The 18,718-nt window shown below is 41.2% G+C and overlaps 1 protein-coding gene across 2 annotated transcripts in view; it reads left to right on the forward strand.

Annotated features, from left to right (window-relative positions):
- Positions 1-3,146: 3,146 nt before the first annotated feature.
- Positions 3,147-18,718, forward strand: part of mtx1b (metaxin 1b) — an 85,657-nt gene continuing 70,085 nt past the window's right edge. For both annotated transcript variants that reach the window (XM_068022834.1, XM_068022835.1), the window contains exon 1: positions 3,147-3,253. In XM_068022834.1, the coding sequence (XP_067878935.1) occupies positions 3,173-3,253 (81 nt within the window). In that variant the 5' untranslated portion in view covers positions 3,147-3,172. The remainder of the gene's footprint in view (positions 3,254-18,718) is intronic.

Consider the following 18,718-nt stretch of genomic DNA (forward strand, 5'->3'; position numbering starts at 1 on the left):
GTACATAATCAGTGTAATTGCTGTACACGGTCTCTATCTATAATAACCGTACACTGACTAGCCTTGGTACATAATCAGTGTAATTGCTGTACACGGTCTCTATCTATAATAACCGTATACAGACTAGCCTTGGTACATAATCAGTGTAATTGCTGTACACGGTCTCTATCTATAATAACCGTATACAGACTAGTCTTGGTACATAATCAGTGTAATTGCTGTACACGGTCTCTATGTATAATAACCGTATACAGACTAGTCTTGGTACATAATCACTGTAATTGCTGTACACGGTCTCTATCTATAATAACCGTATACAGACTAGTCTTGGTACATAATCACTGTAATTGCTGTACACGGTCTCTATGTATAATAACCGTATACAGACTAGTCTTGGTACATAATCAGTGTAATTGCTGTACACGGTCTCTATGTATAATAACCGTATACAGACTAGCCTTGGTACATAATCACTGTAATTGCTGTACATGGTTCCTATCTATAATAACCGTATACAGACTAGTCTTGGTACATATTCACTGTAATTGCTGTACACGGTCTCTATCTATAATAACCGTATACAGACTAGCCTTGGTACATAATCAGTGTAATTGCTGTACACGGTCTCTATCTATAATAACCGTATACAGACTAGTCTTGGTACATAATCACTGTAATTGCTGTACACGGTCTCTATCTATAATAACCGTATACAGACTAGTCTTGGTACATAATCAGTGTAATTGCTGTACACGGTCTCTATGTATAATAACCGTATACAGACTAGTCTTGGTACATAATCACTGTAATTGCTGTACACGGTCTCTATCTATAATAACCGTATGCAGACTAGTCTTGGTACATAATCACTGTAATTGCTGTACACGGTCTCTATGTATAATAACCGTATACAGACTAGTCTTGGTATATAATCACTGTAATTGCTGTACACGGTCTCTATGTATAATAACCGTATACAGACTAGTCTTGGTACATAATCAGTGTAATTGCTGTACACGGTCTCTATGTATAATAACCGTATACAGACTAGTCTTGGTATATAATCACTGTAATTGCTGTACACAGTCACTATCTATAATAACCGTATACAGACTAGTCTTGGTACATAATCAGTGTAATTGCTGTACACGGTCTCTATGTATAATAACCGTATACAGACTAGTCTTGGTATATAATCACTGTAATTGCTGTACACAGTCACTATCTATAATAACCGTATACAGACTAGTCTTGGTACATATTCACTGTAATTGCTGTCCACGGTCTCTATCTATAATAACCGTATACAGACTAGTCTTGGTATATAATCAGTGTAATTGCTGTACACGGTCTCTATCTATAATAACCGTATACAGACTAGTCTTGGTATATAATCAGTGTAATTGCTGTACACGGTCTCTATCTATAATAACCGTATACAGACTAGTCTTGGTACATAATCAGTGTAATTGCTGTACACGGTCTCTATCTATAATAACCGTATACAGACTAGTCTTGGTACATAATCAGTGTAATTGCTGTACACGGTCTCTATCTATAATAACCGTATACAGACTAGTCTTGGTACATAATCAGTGTAATTGCTGTACACGGTCTCTATCTATAATAACCGTATACAGACTAGTCTTGGTACATAATCAGTGTAATTGCTGTACACGGTCTCTATCTATAATAACCGTATACAGACTAGTCTTGGTATATAATCAGTGTAATTGCTGTACACGGTCTCTATCTATAATAACCGTATACAGACTAGTCTTGGTACATAATCACTGTAATTGCTGTACACGGTCTCTATCTATAATAACCGTATACAGACTAGTCTTGGTATATAATCAGTGTAATTGCTGTACACGGTCTCTATCTATAATAACCGTATACAGACTAGTCTTGGTATATAATCACTGTAATTGCTGTACACAGTCTCTATCTATAATAACCGTATACAGACTAGTCTTGGTACATAATCACTGTAATTGCTGTACACAGTCACTATCTATAATAACCGTATACAGACTAGTCTTGGTATATAATCAGTGTAATTGCTGTACACGGTCTCTATCTATAATAACCGTATACAGACTAGTCTTGGTATATAATCAGTGTAATTGCTGTACACGGTCTCTATCTATAATAACCGTATACAGACTAGTCTTGGTATATAATCAGTGTAATTGCTGTACACGGTCTCTATCTATAATAACCGTATACAGACTAGTCTTGGTATATAATCAGTGTAATTGCTGTACACGGTCTCTATCTATAATAACCGTATACAGACTAGTCTTGGTATATAATCACTGTAATTGCTGTACACGGTCTCTATCTATAATAACCGTATACAGACTAGTCTTGGTATATAATCAGTGTAATTGCTGTACACGGTCTCTATCTATAATAACCGTATACAGACTAGTCTTGGTATATAATCAGTGTAATTGCTGTACACGGTCTCTATCTATAATAACCGTATACAGACTAGTCTTGGTATATAATCAGTGTAATTGCTGTACACGGTCTCTATCTATAATAACCGTATACTGACTAGTCTTGGTATATAATCAGTGTAATTGCTGTCCACGGTCTCTATCTATAATAACCGTATACAGACTAGTCTTGGTATATAATCACTGTAATTGCTGTACACGGTCACTATCTATAATAACCGTATACAGACTAGTCTTGGTACATAATCAGTGTAATTGCTGTACACGGTCACTATCTATAATAACCGTATACAGACTAGTCTTGGTATATAATCAGTGTAATTGCTGTACACAGTCTCTATCTATAATAACCGTATACAGACTAGTCTTGGTACATAATCACTGTAATTGCAGTACACGGTCTCTATCTATAATAACCGTATACAGACTAGTCTTGGTACATAATCACTGTAATTGCTGTACATGGTTCCTATCTATAATAACTGTATACAGACTAGTCTTGGTACATATTCACTGTAATTGCTGTACATGGTTCCTATCTATAATAACCGTATACAGACTAGTCTTGGTATATAATCAGTGTGAGAGCTGTATCGGGCATTGGTGAACAATCTCTGAGAATGTTTATGGGATGTCTTGGTTGCGAAGTGAGCCGCGTGCTGTTTCCGGGTTGGTGACATTCGGTTCCGGGTGTTGAAGTTGAAATGGCAGCGCCCTTGGAGTTGTTTTGCTGGAAGGGAGACTGGGGATTGCCGTCTGTGGACAGCGAGAGCCTGACGGTGCTGGTAGGATGGGGTGTTGGGGATCTGGACTGTATCCACCAGTAGTGGGGTACAAAGTGGGGGACAGTAAGTACCAAGGCCGCAGGATACAACTTGGAAAATCTGCAGACAATTCCCTGACTTTCCAGTGCAAAAGCATCACAGGAGAAGCTGAAGAGTCAGAGATATCCTCAGAGCCTCCAATCCAGGGGTTCAGGGGGTTTATGTACAGAATAACAGATACCCGGGAGTGAGTTACAGACTGGAATCTAATCGAGGGGTTCGGGTGGTTTATATATAGAATAACAGATACCCGGGAGTGAGTTACAGACTGGAATCTAATCGAGGGGTTCGGGTGGTTTATATATAGAATAACAGATACCCGGGAGTGAGTTACAGACTGGAATCTAATCGAGGGGTTCGGGTGGTTTATATATAGAATAACAGATACCCGGGAGTGAGTTACAGACTGGAATCTAATCGAGGGGTTCTGGTGGTTTATATATAGAATAACAGATACCCGGGAGTGAGTTACAGACTGGAATCTAATCGAGGGGTTCGGGTGGTTTATATATAGAATAACAGATACCCGGGAGTGAGTTACAGACTGGAATCTAATCGAGGGGTTCTGGTGGTTTATATATAGAATAACAGATACCCGGGAGTGAGTTACAGACTGGAATCTAATCGAGGAGTTCGGGTGGTTTATATATAGAATAACAGATACCCGGGAGTGAGTTACAGACTGGAATCTAATCGAGGGGTTCGGGTGGTTTATATATAGAATAACAGATACCCGGGAGTGAGTTACAGACTGGAATCTAATCGAGGGGTTCGGGTGGTTTATATATAGAATAACAGATACCCGGGAGTGAGTTACAGACTGGAATCTAATCGAGGGGTTCTGGTGGTTTATATATAGAATAACAGATACCCGGGAGTGAGTTACAGACTGGAATCTAATCGAGGGGTTCGGGTGGTTTATATATAGAATAACAGATACCCGGGAGTGAGTTACAGACTGGAATCTAATCGAGGGGTTCTGGTGGTTTATATATAGAATAACAGATACCCGGGAGTGAGTTACAGACTGGAATCTAATCGAGGAGTTCGGGTGGTTTATATATAGAATAACAGATACCCGGGAGTGAGTTACAGACTGGAATCTAATCGAGGGGTTCGGGTGGTTTATATATAGAATAACAGATACCCGGGAGTGAGTTACAGACTGGAATCTAATCGAGGGGTTCGGGTGGTTTATATATAGAATAACAGATACCCGGGAGTGAGTTACAGACTGGAATCTAATCGAGGAGTTCGGGTGGTTTATATATAGAATAACAGATACCCGGGAGTGAATTACAAACTGGAATCTAATCGAGGAGTTCGGGGGGTTTATGTACAGAATAACAGATACCCGGGAGTGAGTTACAGACTGGAATCTAATCGAGGGGTTCGGGTGGTTTATATCTCGAATAACAGATACCGGAGAGTGAGTTACAGACTGGAATCTAATCGAGGAGTTCGGGGTGGTTTATATATAGAATAACAGATACCCGGGAGTGAGTTACAGACTGGAATCTAATCGAGGGGTTCTGGTGGTTTATATATAGAATAACAGATACCTGGGAGTGAGTTGCAGACTGGAATCTAATCGAGGGGTTCGGGTGGTTTATATCTCGAATAACAGATACCGGAGAGTGAGTTACAGATTGGAATCTAATCGAGGGGTTCGGGTGGTTTATATATAGAATAACAGATACCCGGGAGTGAGTTACAGACTGGAATCGAATCGAGGTGTTCGGGGTGTTTATATATAGAATAACAGATACCAGGGAGTGAGTTACAGACTGGAATCTAATCGAGGGGTTCGGGTGGTTTATATATGGAATAACAGATACCAGGGAGTGAGTTACAGACTGGAATCTAATCGAGGGGTTCGGGTGGTTTATATATGGAATAACAGATACCAGGGAGTGAGTTACAGACTGGAATCTAATCGAGGGGTTCTGGTGGTTTATATATAGAATAACAGATACCCGGGAGTGAGTTGCAGACTGGAATCTAATCGAGGGGTTCGGGTGGTTTATATCTCGAATAACAGATACCCGGGAGTGAGTTACAGACTGGAATCTAATCGAGGAGTTCGGGTGGTTTATATATAGAATAACAGATACCCGGGAGTGAGTTACAGACTGGAATCTAATCGAGGGGTTCGGGTGGTTTATATATAGAATAACAGATACCTGGGAGTGAGTTACAGACCGGAATCTAATCGAGGGGTTCGGGTGGTTTATATATAGAATAACAGATACCTGGGAGTGAGTTACAGACCGGAATCTAATCGAGGGGTTCGGGTAGTTTATATATAGAATAATAGATACCCGGGAGTGAGTTACAGACTGGAATCTAATTGAGGTGTTCGGGGTGTTTATATATAGAATAACAGATACCTGGGAGTGAGTTACAAACTGGAATCTAATCGAGGGGTTTATATATAGAATAACAGATACCAGGGAGTGAGTTACAGACTGGAATCTAATCGAGGGGTTCTGGTGGTTTATATATAGAATAACAGATACCCGGGAGTGAGTTACAGAATGGAATCTAATCGAGGTGTTCGGGTGGTTTATATATAGAATAACAGATACCCGGGAGTGAGTTACAGAATGGAATCTAATCGAGGTGTTCGGGTGGTTTATATATAGAATAACAGATACCCGGGAGTGAGTTACAGACTGGAATCTAATCGAGGGGTTTATATATAGAATAACAGATACCAGGGAGTGAGTTACAGACTGGAATCTAATCGAGGGGTTCTGGTGGTTTATATATAGAATAACAGATACCCGGGAGTGAGTTACAGACTGGAATCTAATCGAGGGGTTCGGGGTGTTTATACATAGAATAACAGGTACCCGGGAGTGAGTTACAGACTGGAATCTAATCGAGGGGTTCGGGTGGTTTATATATAGAATAACAGATACCCGGGAGTGAGTTACAGACTGGAATCTAATCGAGGTGTTCGGGTGGTTTATATATAGAATAACAGATACCTGGGAGTGAGTTACAGACCGGAATCTAATCGAGGGGTTCGGTTAGTTTCTATATAGAATAACAGATACCCGGGAGTGAGTTACAGATGGAATCTAATCGAGGGGTTTATATATCGAATAACAGATACCAGGGAGTGAGTTGCAGACTGGAATCTAATCGAGGGGTTTATTTATAGAATAAAAGATACCCGGGAGTGAGTTACAGATGGAATCTAATCGAGGGGTTTATATATCGAATAACAGATACCAGGGAGTGAGTTGCAGACTGGAATCTAATCGAGGGGTTCTGGTGGTTTGCATATAGAATAACAGATACCCGGGAGTGAGTTGCAGACTGGAATCTAATCGAGGTGTTCGGGTGGTTTATGTATAGAATAACAGATACCCGGGAGTGAGTTACAGACTGGAATCGAATCGAGGGGTTCGGGTGGTTTATATATAGAATAACAGATACCCGGGAGTGAGTTACAGACTGGAATCTAATCGAGGGGTTCTGGTGGTTTATATATAGAGTAACAGATACCCGGGAGTGAGTTACAGACTGGAATCTAATCGAGGGGTTCTGGTGGTTTGCATATAGAATAACAGATACCCGGGAGTGAGTTGCAGACTGGAATCTAATTGAGTGGTTTATTTATAGAAGAAAAGATACCCGGGAGTGAGTTACAGATGGAATCTAATCGAGGGGTTTATATATCGAATAACAGATACCAGGGAGTGAGTTGCAGACTGGAATCTAATCGAGGTGTTCGGGTGGTTTATATCTCGAATAACAGATACCGGAGAGTGAGTTACAGATTGGAATTTAATCGAGGGGTTTATATATAGAACAACAGATACCAGGGAGTGAGTTACAGACTGGAATCTAATCGAGGGGTTCGGGTGGTTTATATATAGAATAACAGATACCCGGGAGTGAGTTACAGACTGGAATCTAATCGAGGGGTTCGGGTGTGTTATATATAGAATAACAGATACCAGGGAGTGAGTTACAGACTGGAATCTAATCGAGGGGTTCGGGTGGTTTATATATAGAATAACAGATACCCGGGAGTGAGTTACAGACTGGAATCTAATCGAGGGGTTCGGGTGGTTTATATATAGAAGAACAGATACCCAGGAGTGAGTTACAGACTGGAATCTAATCGAAGGTTCTGGTGGTTTATATATAGAATAACAGATACCCGGGAGTGAGTTACAGACTGGAATCTAATCGAGGAGTTCGGGTGGTTTATATATAGAATAACAGATACCTGGGAGTGAGTTACAGACCGGAATCTAATCGAGGGGTTTATTTATAGAATAAAAGATACCCGGGAGTGAGTTACAGATGGAATCTAATCGAGGGGTTTGTATATCGATTAACAGATACCAGGGAGTGAGTTGCAGACTGGAATCTAATCGAGGGGTTCTGGTGGTTTGTATCTCGAATAACAGATACCGGAGAGTGAGTTACAGAATGGAATCTAATCGAGGTGTTAGGGTGGTTTATATCTCGAATAACAGATACCGGAGAGTGAGTTACAGACTGGAATCTAATCGAGGTGTTCGGGGTGTTGATATATAGAATAACAGATACCTGGGAGTGAGTTACAGACTGGAATCTAATCGAGGGGTTTATTATTAGAATAAAAGATACCCGGGAGTGAGTTACAGATGGAATCTAACCGAGGGGTTTATATATCGAATAACAGATACCAGGGAGTGATTTGAAGACTGGAATCTAATCGAGGTGTTCGGGTGGTTTATATCTCGAATAACAGATACCCGGGAGTGAGTTACAGACTGGAATCTAATCGAGGGGTTCGGGTGGTTTATATATAGAATAACAGATACCCGGGAGTGAGTTACAGACTGGAATCTAATCGAGGGGTTCTGGTGGTTTATATATAGAATAACAGATACCCGGGAGTGAGTTACAGACTGGAATCTAATCGAGGGGTTTATATGTAGAATAAAAGATACCCGGGAGTGAGTGACAGATGGAATCGAATCGAGGGGTTTATATATCGAATAACAGATACCAGGGAGTGAGTTGCAGACTGGAATCTAATCGAGGAGTTCGGGTGGTTTATATATAGAATAACAGATACCCGGGAGTGAGTTACAGACTGGAATCTAATCGAGGGGTTCGGGTGGTTTATATATAGAATAACAGATACCTGGGAGTGAGTTACAGACCGGAATCTAATCGAGGGGTTCGGGTAGTTTACATATAGAATAACAGATACCCGGGAGTGAGTTGCAGACTGGAATCTAATCGAGGTGTTCGGGGTGTTTATATATAGAATAACAGATACCTGGGAGTGAGTTACAAACTGGAATCTAATCGAGGGGTTTATATATCGAAAAGCAGATACCAGGGAGTGTGTTGCAGACTGGAATCTAATCGAGGGCTTCTGGTGGTTTGTATATCGAATAACAGATACCCGTGAGTGATTTGAAGACTGGAATCTAATCGAGGTGTTCGGGTGGTTTATATCTCTAATAACAGATACCCGGGAGTGAGTTACAGACCGGAATCTAATCGAGGGGTTCGGGTAGTTTATATATAGAATAACAGATACCCGGGAGTGAGTTACAGACTGGAATCTAATCGAGGGGTTTATTTATAGAATAAAAGATACCCGGGAGTGAGTTACAGATGGAATCTAATCGAGGGGTTTATATATCGAATAACAGATACCAGGGAGTGAGTTGCAGACTGGAATCTAATCGAGGGGTTCTGGTGGTTTCTATATGGAATAACAGATACCCGGGAGTGAGTTACAGACTGGAATCTAATCGAGGGGTTTATTTATAGAATAAAAGATACCCGGGAGTGAGTTACAGATGGAATCTAATCGAGGGGTTTATATATCGAATAACAGATACCAGGGAGTGGGTTGCAGACTGGAATCTAATCGAGGTGTTCGGGTGGTTTATATCTCGAATAACGGATACCGGAGAGTGAGTTCCAGACTGGAATCTAATCGAGGAGTTCGGGTGGTTTATATATAGAATAACAGATACCCGGGAGTGAGTTACAGACTGGAATCGAATCGAGGGGTTCGGGTGGTTTATATATAGAATAACAGATACCTGGGAATGAGTTACAGACTGGAATCGAATCGAGGGGTTCGGGTGGTTTATATATAGAATAACAGATACCTGGGAGTGAGTTACAAACTGGAATCTAATCGAGGGGTTTATACAGAGAATAACTGATACCCGGGATTGAGTTACAGACTGGAATCTAATCGAGGGGTTGATGTATAGAATAACAGATACCAGGGAGTGAGTTGCAGACTGGAATCTAATCGAGGGGTTCTGGTGGTTTGTATATAGAATAACAGATACCAGAGAGTGAGTTACAGACTGGAATCTAATCGAGGGGTTCTCGTGGTTTGTATATAGAATAACAGATACCCGGGAGTGATTTGAAGACTGGAATCTAATCGAGGGGTTCTGGTGGTTTATATATCGAATAACAGATACCCGGGAGTGAGTTACAGACTGGAATCTAGTCGAGGGGTTCGGGTGGTTTATATATAGAATAACAGATACCCGGGAGTGAGTTACAGACTGGAATCTAGTCGAGGGGTTCGGGTGGTTTATATATAGAACAACAGATACCAGGGAGTGAGTCACAGACTGGAATCTGATAGATGGGTTTACATATAGAATAACAGATACCCGGGATTGAGTTACAGATGGAATCTAATCGAGGGGTTTATATATCGAATAACAGATACCAGGGAGTGAGTTACAGACTGGAATCTAATCGAGGGTTTCGGGTGGTTTATATATAGAATAACAGATACCTGGGAGTGAGTTACAGACTGGAATCTAATCGAGGGTTCGGGTGGTTTATATATAGAATAACAGATACCCGGGAGTGAGTTACAGACTGGAATCTAATCGAGGGGTTCGGGTGGTTTATATATAGAATAACAGATACCCGGGAGTGAGTTACAGACTGGAATCGAATCGAGGAGTTCGGGTGGTTTATATAAAGAATAACAGATACCCGGGAGTGAGTTACAGACTGGAATCTAATCGAGGGGTTTATTTATAGAATAAAAGATACCCGGGAGTGAGTGACAGATGGAATCTAATCGAGGGGTTTATATATCGAATAACAGATACCAGGGAGTGAGTTGCAGACTGGAATCTAATCGAGGGGTTCGGGTGGTTTATATATAGAATAACAGATACCCGGGAGTGAGTTACAGACTGGAATCTAGTCGAGGGGTTCGGGTGGTTTATATATAGAATAACAGATACCGGAGAGTGAGTTACAGACTGGAATCTAATCGAGGAGTTCGGGTGGTTTATGTATAGAATAACAGATACCCGGGAGTGAGTTACAAACTGGAATCTAATCGAGGGGTTTATATATAGAATAACAGATACCCGGGAGTGAGTTACAGACTGGAATTTAATCGAGGGGTTCGGGTGGTTTATATATAGAATAACAGATACCCGGGAGTGAGTTACAGACTGGAATCTAGTCGAGGGGTTCGGGTGGTTTATATATAGAATAACAGATACCGGAGAGTGAGTTACAGATTGGAATCTAATCGAGGGGTTCGGGTGGTTTATATATAGAATAACAGATACCCGGGAGTGAGTTACAGACTGGAATCTAGTCGAGGGGTTCGGGTGGTTTACATATAGAATAACAGATACCCGGGAGTGAGTTACAGACTGGAATCTAGTCGAGGGGTTCGGGTGGTTTATATATAGAATAACAGATACCGGAGAGTGAGTTGCAGATTGGAATTTAATCGAGGGGTTTATATATAGAACAACAGATACCAGGGAGTGAGTTACAGACTGGAATCTGATAGATGGGTTTACATATCGAATAACAGATACCCGGGAGTGAGTTACAGATGGAATCTAATCGAGGGGTTTATATATCGAATAACAGATACCAGGGAGTGAGTTACAGACTGGAATCTAATCGAGGGTTTCGGGTGGTTTATATATAGAATAACAGATACCTGGGAGTGAGTTACAGACTGGAATCTAATCGAGGGGTTCGGGTGGTTTATATATAGAATAACAGATACCCGGTAGTGAGTTACAGACTGGAATCTAATCGAGGGGTTCGGGTGGTTTATATATAGAAGAACAGATACCCAGGAGTGAGTTACAGACTGGAATCTAATCGAAGGTTCGGGTGGTTTATATATAGAATAACAGATACCTGGGAGTGAGTTACAAACTGGAATCTAATCGAGGGGTTGATGTATAGAATAACAGATACCAGGGAGTGAGTTACAGACTGGAATCTAATCGAGGGGTTCTCGTGGTTTGTATATAGAATAACAGATACCAGGGAGTGAGTTACAGACTGGAATCTAATCGAGGGGTTCTCGTGGTTTGTATATAGAATAACAGATACCCGGGAGTGATTTGAAGACTGGAATCTAATCGAGGGGTTCTGGTGGTTTATATATCGAATAACAGATACCCGGGAGTGAGTTACAGACTGGAATCTAATCGAGGGGTTCTCGTGGTTTGTATATAGAATAACAGATACCCGGGAGTGATTTGAAGACTGGAATCTAATCGAGGGGTTCTGGTGGTTTATATATCGAATAACAGATACCCGGGAGTGAGTTACAGAATGGAATCTAATCGAGTGGTTCAGGTGGTTGTTTCTATATAGAATAACAGATACCCGGGAGCGAGTTACAGACTGGAATCTAGTCGAGGGGTTCGGGTGGTTTATATATAGAATAACAGATACCCGGGAGTGAGTTACAGACTGGAATCTAGTCGAGGGGTTTATATATAGAATAACAGATACCAGGGAGTTAGTTACAGACTGGAATTTAATCGAGGGTTTCGGGTGGTTTATATATAGAATAACAGATACCTGGGAGTGAGTTACAGACTAGAATCTAATCGAGGGGTTCGGGTGGTTTATATATAGAAGAACAGATACCCAGGAGTGAGTTACAGACTGGAATCTAATCGAGGTGTTCTGGTGGTTTATATATAGAATAACAGATTCCCGGGAGTGAGTTACAGACTGGAATCTAATCGGGTGGTTTATATATAGAATAACAGATACCTGGGAGTGAGTTACAAACTGGAATCTAATCGAGGGGTTTATATATAGAATAACAGATACCCGGGAGTGAGTTACAGACTGGAATCTAATCGAGGGGTTCGGGTGGTTTATATATAGAATAACAGATACCCGGGAGTGAGTTACAGACTGGAATCTAGTCGAGGGGTTCGGGTGGTTTATATATAGAATAACAGATACCGGAGAGTGAGTTACAGATTGGAATTTAATCGAGGGGTTTATATATAGAACAACAGATACCAGGGAGTGAGTTACAGACTGGAATCTGATAGATGGGTTTACATATAGAAAAACAGATACCCGGGAGTGAGTTACAGATGGAATCTAATCGAGGGGTTTATATATCGAATAACAGATACCAGGGAGTGAGTTACAGACTGGAATCTAATCGAGGGTTTCGGGTGGTTTATATATAGAATAACAGATACCTGGGAGTGAGTTACAGACTGGAATCTAATCGAGGGGTTCGGGTGGTGTATATATAGAATAACAGATACCCGGTAGTGAGTTACAGACTGGAATCTAATCGAGGGGTTCGGGTGGTTTATATATAGAAGAACAGATACCCAGGAGTGAGTTACAGACTGGAATCTAATCGAAGGTTCGGGTGGTTTATATATAGAATAACAGATACCCGGGAGTGAGTTACAAACTGGAATCTAATCGAGGGGTTGATGTATAGAATAACAGATACCAGGGAGTGAGTTACAGACTGGAATCTAATCGAGGGGTTCTGGTGGTTTATATATAGAATCACAGATACCCGGGAGTGAGTTACAGACTGGAATCTAATCGAGGGGTTCTGGTGGTTTATATATAGAATAACAGATACCCGGGAGTGAGTTACAGACTGGAATCTAATCGAGGGGTTTATATGTAGAATAAAAGATACCCGGGAGTGAGTAACAGATGGAATCTAATCGAGGGGTTTATATATCGAATAACAGATACCAGGGAGTGAGTTGCAGACTGGAATCTAATCGAGGGGTTCTGGTGGTTTGTATATAGAATAACAGATACCCGGGAGTGAGTTACAGACTGGAATCTAATCGAGGAGTTCGGGTGGTTTATCTCTCTAATAACAGATACCCGGGAGTGAGTTACAGACTGGAATCTAATCGAGGGGTTCTGGTGGTTTGTATATCGAATAACAGATACCCGGGAGTGATTTGAAGACTGGAATCTAATCGAGGGGTTCTGGTGGTTTATATATCGAATAACAGATACCCGGGAGTGAGTTACAGAATGGAATCTAATCGAGGGGTTCGGGTGGTTTATATATAGAATAACAGATACCCGGGAGTGAGTTACAGACTGGAATCTGGTCGAGGGGTTCGGGTGGTTTATATATAGAATAACAGATACCGGAGAGTGAGTTACAGATTGGAATTTAATCGAGGGGTTTATATATAGAACAACAGATACCAGGGAGTGAGTTCCAGACTGGAATCTGATAGATGGGTTTACATATAGAATAACAGATACCCGGGAGTGAGTTACAGATGGAATCTAATCGAGGGGTTTATGTATCGAATAACAGATACCAGGGAGTGAGTTACAGACTGGAATCTAATCGAGGGTTTCGGGTGGTTTATATATAGAATAACAGATACCTGGGAGTGAGTTACAGACTGGAATCTAATTGAGGGGTTCGGGTGGTTTATATATAGAATAACAGATACCCGGGAGTGAGTTACAGACTGGAATCTAATCGAGGGGTTTATTTATAGAATAAAAGATACCCGGGAGTGAGTTACAGATGGAATCTAATCGAGGGGTTTATATATCGAATAACAGATACCAGGGAGTGAGTTGCAGACTGGAATCTAATCGAGGGGTTCTGGTGGTTTGTCTATAGAATAACAGATACCGGAGAGTGAGTTACAGTTTGGAATCTCATCGAGGGGTTCGGGTGGTTTCTATATAGAATAACAGATACCCGGGAGTGAGTTTCAGACTGGAATCTAGTCGAGGGGTTCGGGTGGTTTATATATAGAATAACAGATACCCGGGAGTGAGTTACAGACTGGAATCTAATCGAGGAGTTCGGGTGGTTTATGTCTAGAATAACAGATACCCGGGAGTGAGTTACAGACTGGAATCGAATCGAGGGGTTCGGGTGGTTTATATATAGAATAACAGATACCTGGGAGTGAGTTACAAACTGGAATCTAATCGAGGGGTTCGGGTGGTTTATATATAGAATAACAGATACCCGGGAGTGAGTTACAGACTGGAATCTAATCGAGGGGTTCGGGTGGTTTATATATAGAATAACAGATACCCGGGAGTGAGTTACAGACTGGAATCTAGTCGAGGGGTTCGGGTGGTTTATATATAGAATAACAGATACCGGAGAGTGAGTTACAGATTGGAATTTAATCGAGGGGTTTATATATAGAACAACAGATACCAGGGAGTGAGTTACAGACTGGAATCTGATAGATGGGTTTACATATAGAATAACAGATACCCGGGGGTGAGTTACAGATGGAATCTAATCGAGGGGTTTATATATCGAATAACAGATACCAGGGAGTGAGTTACAGACTGGAATTTAATCGAGGGCTTCGGGTGGTTTATATATAGAATAACAGATACCTGGGAGTGAGTTACAGACTAGAATCTAATCGAGGGGTTCGGGTGGTTTATATATAGAAGAACTGATACCCAGGAGTGAGTTACAGACTGGAATCTAATCGAGGTGTTCGGGGTGTTTAGATATAGAATAACAGATACCTGGGAGTGAGTTACAAACTGGAATCGAATCGAGGGGTTGATGTATAGAATAACAGATACCAGGGAGTGAGTTACAGACTGGAATCTAATCGAGGGGTTCTGGTGGTTTATATATAGAATAACAGATACCCGGGAGTGAGTTACAGACTGGAATCTAATCGAGGGGTTCTGGTGGTTTATATATAGAATAACAGATTCCCGGGAGTGAGTTACAGACTGGAATCTAATCGAGGGGTTTATATGTAGAATAAAAGATACCCGGGAGTGAGTTGCAGATGGAATCTAATCGAGGGGTTTATATATCGAATAACAGATACCAGGGAGTGAGTTGCAGACTGGAATCTAATCGAGGGGTTCTGGTGGTTTGTATATAGAATAACAGATACCCGGGAGTGAGTTGCAGACTGGAATCTAATCGAGGTGTTCGGGTGGTTTATATATAGAATAACAGATACCTGGGAGTGAGTTACAGACTGGAATCTAATCGAGGGGTTCGGGGTGTTTATATATAGAATAACAGGTACCCGGGAGTGAGTTACAGACTGGAATCTAATCGAGGCGTTCGGGTGGTTTATATATAGAATAACAGATACCTAGGAGTGAGTTACAGACTGGAATCTAATCGAGGGGTTCGGGTGGTTTATATATGGAATAACAGATACCTGAGAGTGAGTTACAGACTGGAATCTAATCGATGGGTTCTGGTGGTTTGTATATAGAATAACAGATACCCGTGAGTGATTTGAAGACTGGAATCTAATCGAGGTGTTCGGGTGGTTTATATCTCGAATAACAGATACACGGGAGTGAGTTACAGACTGGAATCTAATCGAGGGGTTTGGGTGGTTTATATATATATACAATAACAGATACCTGGGAGTGAGTTACAGACCGGAATCTAATCGAGGGGTTCGGGTAGTTTATATATAGAATAACAGATACCCGGGAGTGAGTTACAGATGGAATCTAATCGAGGGGTTCATATATCGAATAACAGATACCAGGGAGTGAGTTGCAGACTGGAATCTAATCGAGGGGTTCTGGTGGTTTGTATATAGAATAACAGATACCCGGGAGTGAGTTACAGACTGGAATCTAATCGAGGGGTTTATTTATAGAATAAAAGATACCCGGGAGTGAGTTACAGACTGGAATCTAATCGAGGGGTTTATTTATAGAATAAAAGATACCCGGGAGTGAGTTACAGATGGAATCTAATCGAGGGGTTTATATATCGAATAACAGATACCAGGGAGTGAGTTGCAGACTGGAATCTAATCGAGGTGTTCGGGTGGTTTATATCTCGAATAACAGATACCGGAGAGTGACTTACAGACTGGAATCTAATCGAGGAGTTCGGGTGGTTTATATATAGAATAACAGATACCTGAGAGTGAGTTACAGACTGGAATCGCATCGAGGGGTTCGGGTGGTTTATATATAGAAGAACAGATACCCAGGAGTGAGTTACAGACTGGAATCTAATCGAAGGTTCGGGTGGTTTATATATAGAATAACAGATACCTGGGAGTGAGTTACAAACTGGAATCTAATCGAGGGGTTGATGTATAGAATAACAGATACCAGGGAGTGAGTTACAGACTGGAATCTAATCGAGGGGTTCTCGTGGTTTGTATATAGAATAACAGATACCAGGGAGTGAGTTACAGACTGGAATCTAATCGAGGGGTTCTCGTGGTTTGTATATAGAATAACAGATACCCGGGAGTGATTTGAAGACTGGAATCTAATCGAGGGGTTCTGGTGGTTTATATATCGAATAACAGATACCCGGGAGTGAGTTACAGACTGGAATCTAATCGAGGGGTTCTCGTGGTTTGTATATAGAATAACAGATACCCGGGAGTGATTTGAAGACTGGAATCTAATCGAGGGGTTCTGGTGGTTTATATATCGAATAACAGATACCCGGGAGTGAGTTACAGAATGGAATCTAATCGAGTGGTTCAGGTGGTTGTTTCTATATAGAATAACAGATACCCGGGAGCGAGTTACAGACTGGAATCTAGTCGAGGGGTTCGGGTGGTTTATATATAGAATAACAGATACCCGGGAGTGAGTTACAGACTGGAATCTAGTCGAGGGGTTTATATATCGAATAACAGATACCAGGGAGTTAGTTACAGACTAGAATCTAATCGAGGGGTTCGGGTGGTTTATATATAGAAGAACAGATACCCAGGAGTGAGTTACAGACTGGAATCTAATCGAGGTGTTCTGGTGGTTTATATATAGAATAACAGATTCCCGGGAGTGAGTTACAGACTGGAATCTAATCGGGTGGTTTATATATAGAATAACAGATACCTGGGAGTGAGTTACAAACTGGAATCTAATCGAGGGGTTTATATATAGAATAACAGATACCCGGGAGTGAGTTACAGACTGGAATCTAATCGAGGGGTTCGGGTGGTTTATATATAGAATAACAGATACCCGGGAGTGAGTTACAGACTGGAATCTAGTCGAGGGGTTCGGGTGGTTTATATATAGAATAACAGATACCGGAGAGTGAGTTACAGATTGGAATCTAATCGAGGGGTTCGGGTGGTTTATATATAGAATAACAGATACCCGGGAGTGAGTTACAGACTGGAATCTAGTCGAGGGGTTCGGGTGGTTTCTATATAGAATAACAGATACCGGAGAGTGAGTTACAGATTGGAATTTAATCGAGGGGTTTATATATAGAACAACAGATACCAGGGAGTGAGTTACAGACTGGAATCTGATAGATGGGTTTACATATAGAAAAACAGATACCCGGGAGTGAGTTACAGATGGAATCTAATCGAGGGGTTTATATATCGAATAACAGATACCAGGGAGTGAGTTACAGACTGGAATCTAATCGAGGGTTTCGGGTGGTTTATATATAGAATAACAGATACCTGGGAGTGAGTTACAGACTGGAATCTAATCGAGGGGTTCGGGTGGTGTATATATAGAATAACAGATACCCGGTAGTGAGTTACAGACTGGAATCTAATCGAGGGGTTCGGGTGGTTTATATATAGAAGAACAGATACCCAGGAGTGAGTTACAGACTGGAATCTAATCGAAGGTTCGGGTGGTTTATATATAGAATAACAGATACCCGGGAGTGAGTTACAAACTGGAATCTAATCGAGGGGTTGATGTATAGAATAACAGATACCAGGGAGTGAGTTACAGACTGGAATCTAATCGAGGGGTTCTGGTGGTTTATATATAGAATCACAGATACCCGGGAGTGAGTTACAGACTGGAATCTAATCGAGGGGTTCTGGTGGTTTATATATAGAATAACAGATACCCGGGAGTGAGTTACAGACTGGAATCTAATCGAGGGGTTTATATGTAGAATAAAAGATACCCGGGAGTGAGTAACAGATGGAATCTAATCGAGGGGTTTATATATCGAATAACAGATACCAGGGAGTGAGTTGCAGACTGGAATCTAATCGAGGGGTTCTGGTGGTTTGTATATAGAATAACAGATACCCGGGAGTGAGTTACAGACTGGAATCTAATCGAGGAGTTCGGGTGGTTTATCTCTCTAATAACAGATACCCGGGAGTGAGTTACAGACTGGAATCTAATCGAGGG

Source organism: Heterodontus francisci, chromosome 46 (assembly GCF_036365525.1).
Source record: "Heterodontus francisci isolate sHetFra1 chromosome 46, sHetFra1.hap1, whole genome shotgun sequence".
NCBI lineage: Eukaryota > Metazoa > Chordata > Chondrichthyes > Heterodontiformes > Heterodontidae > Heterodontus > Heterodontus francisci.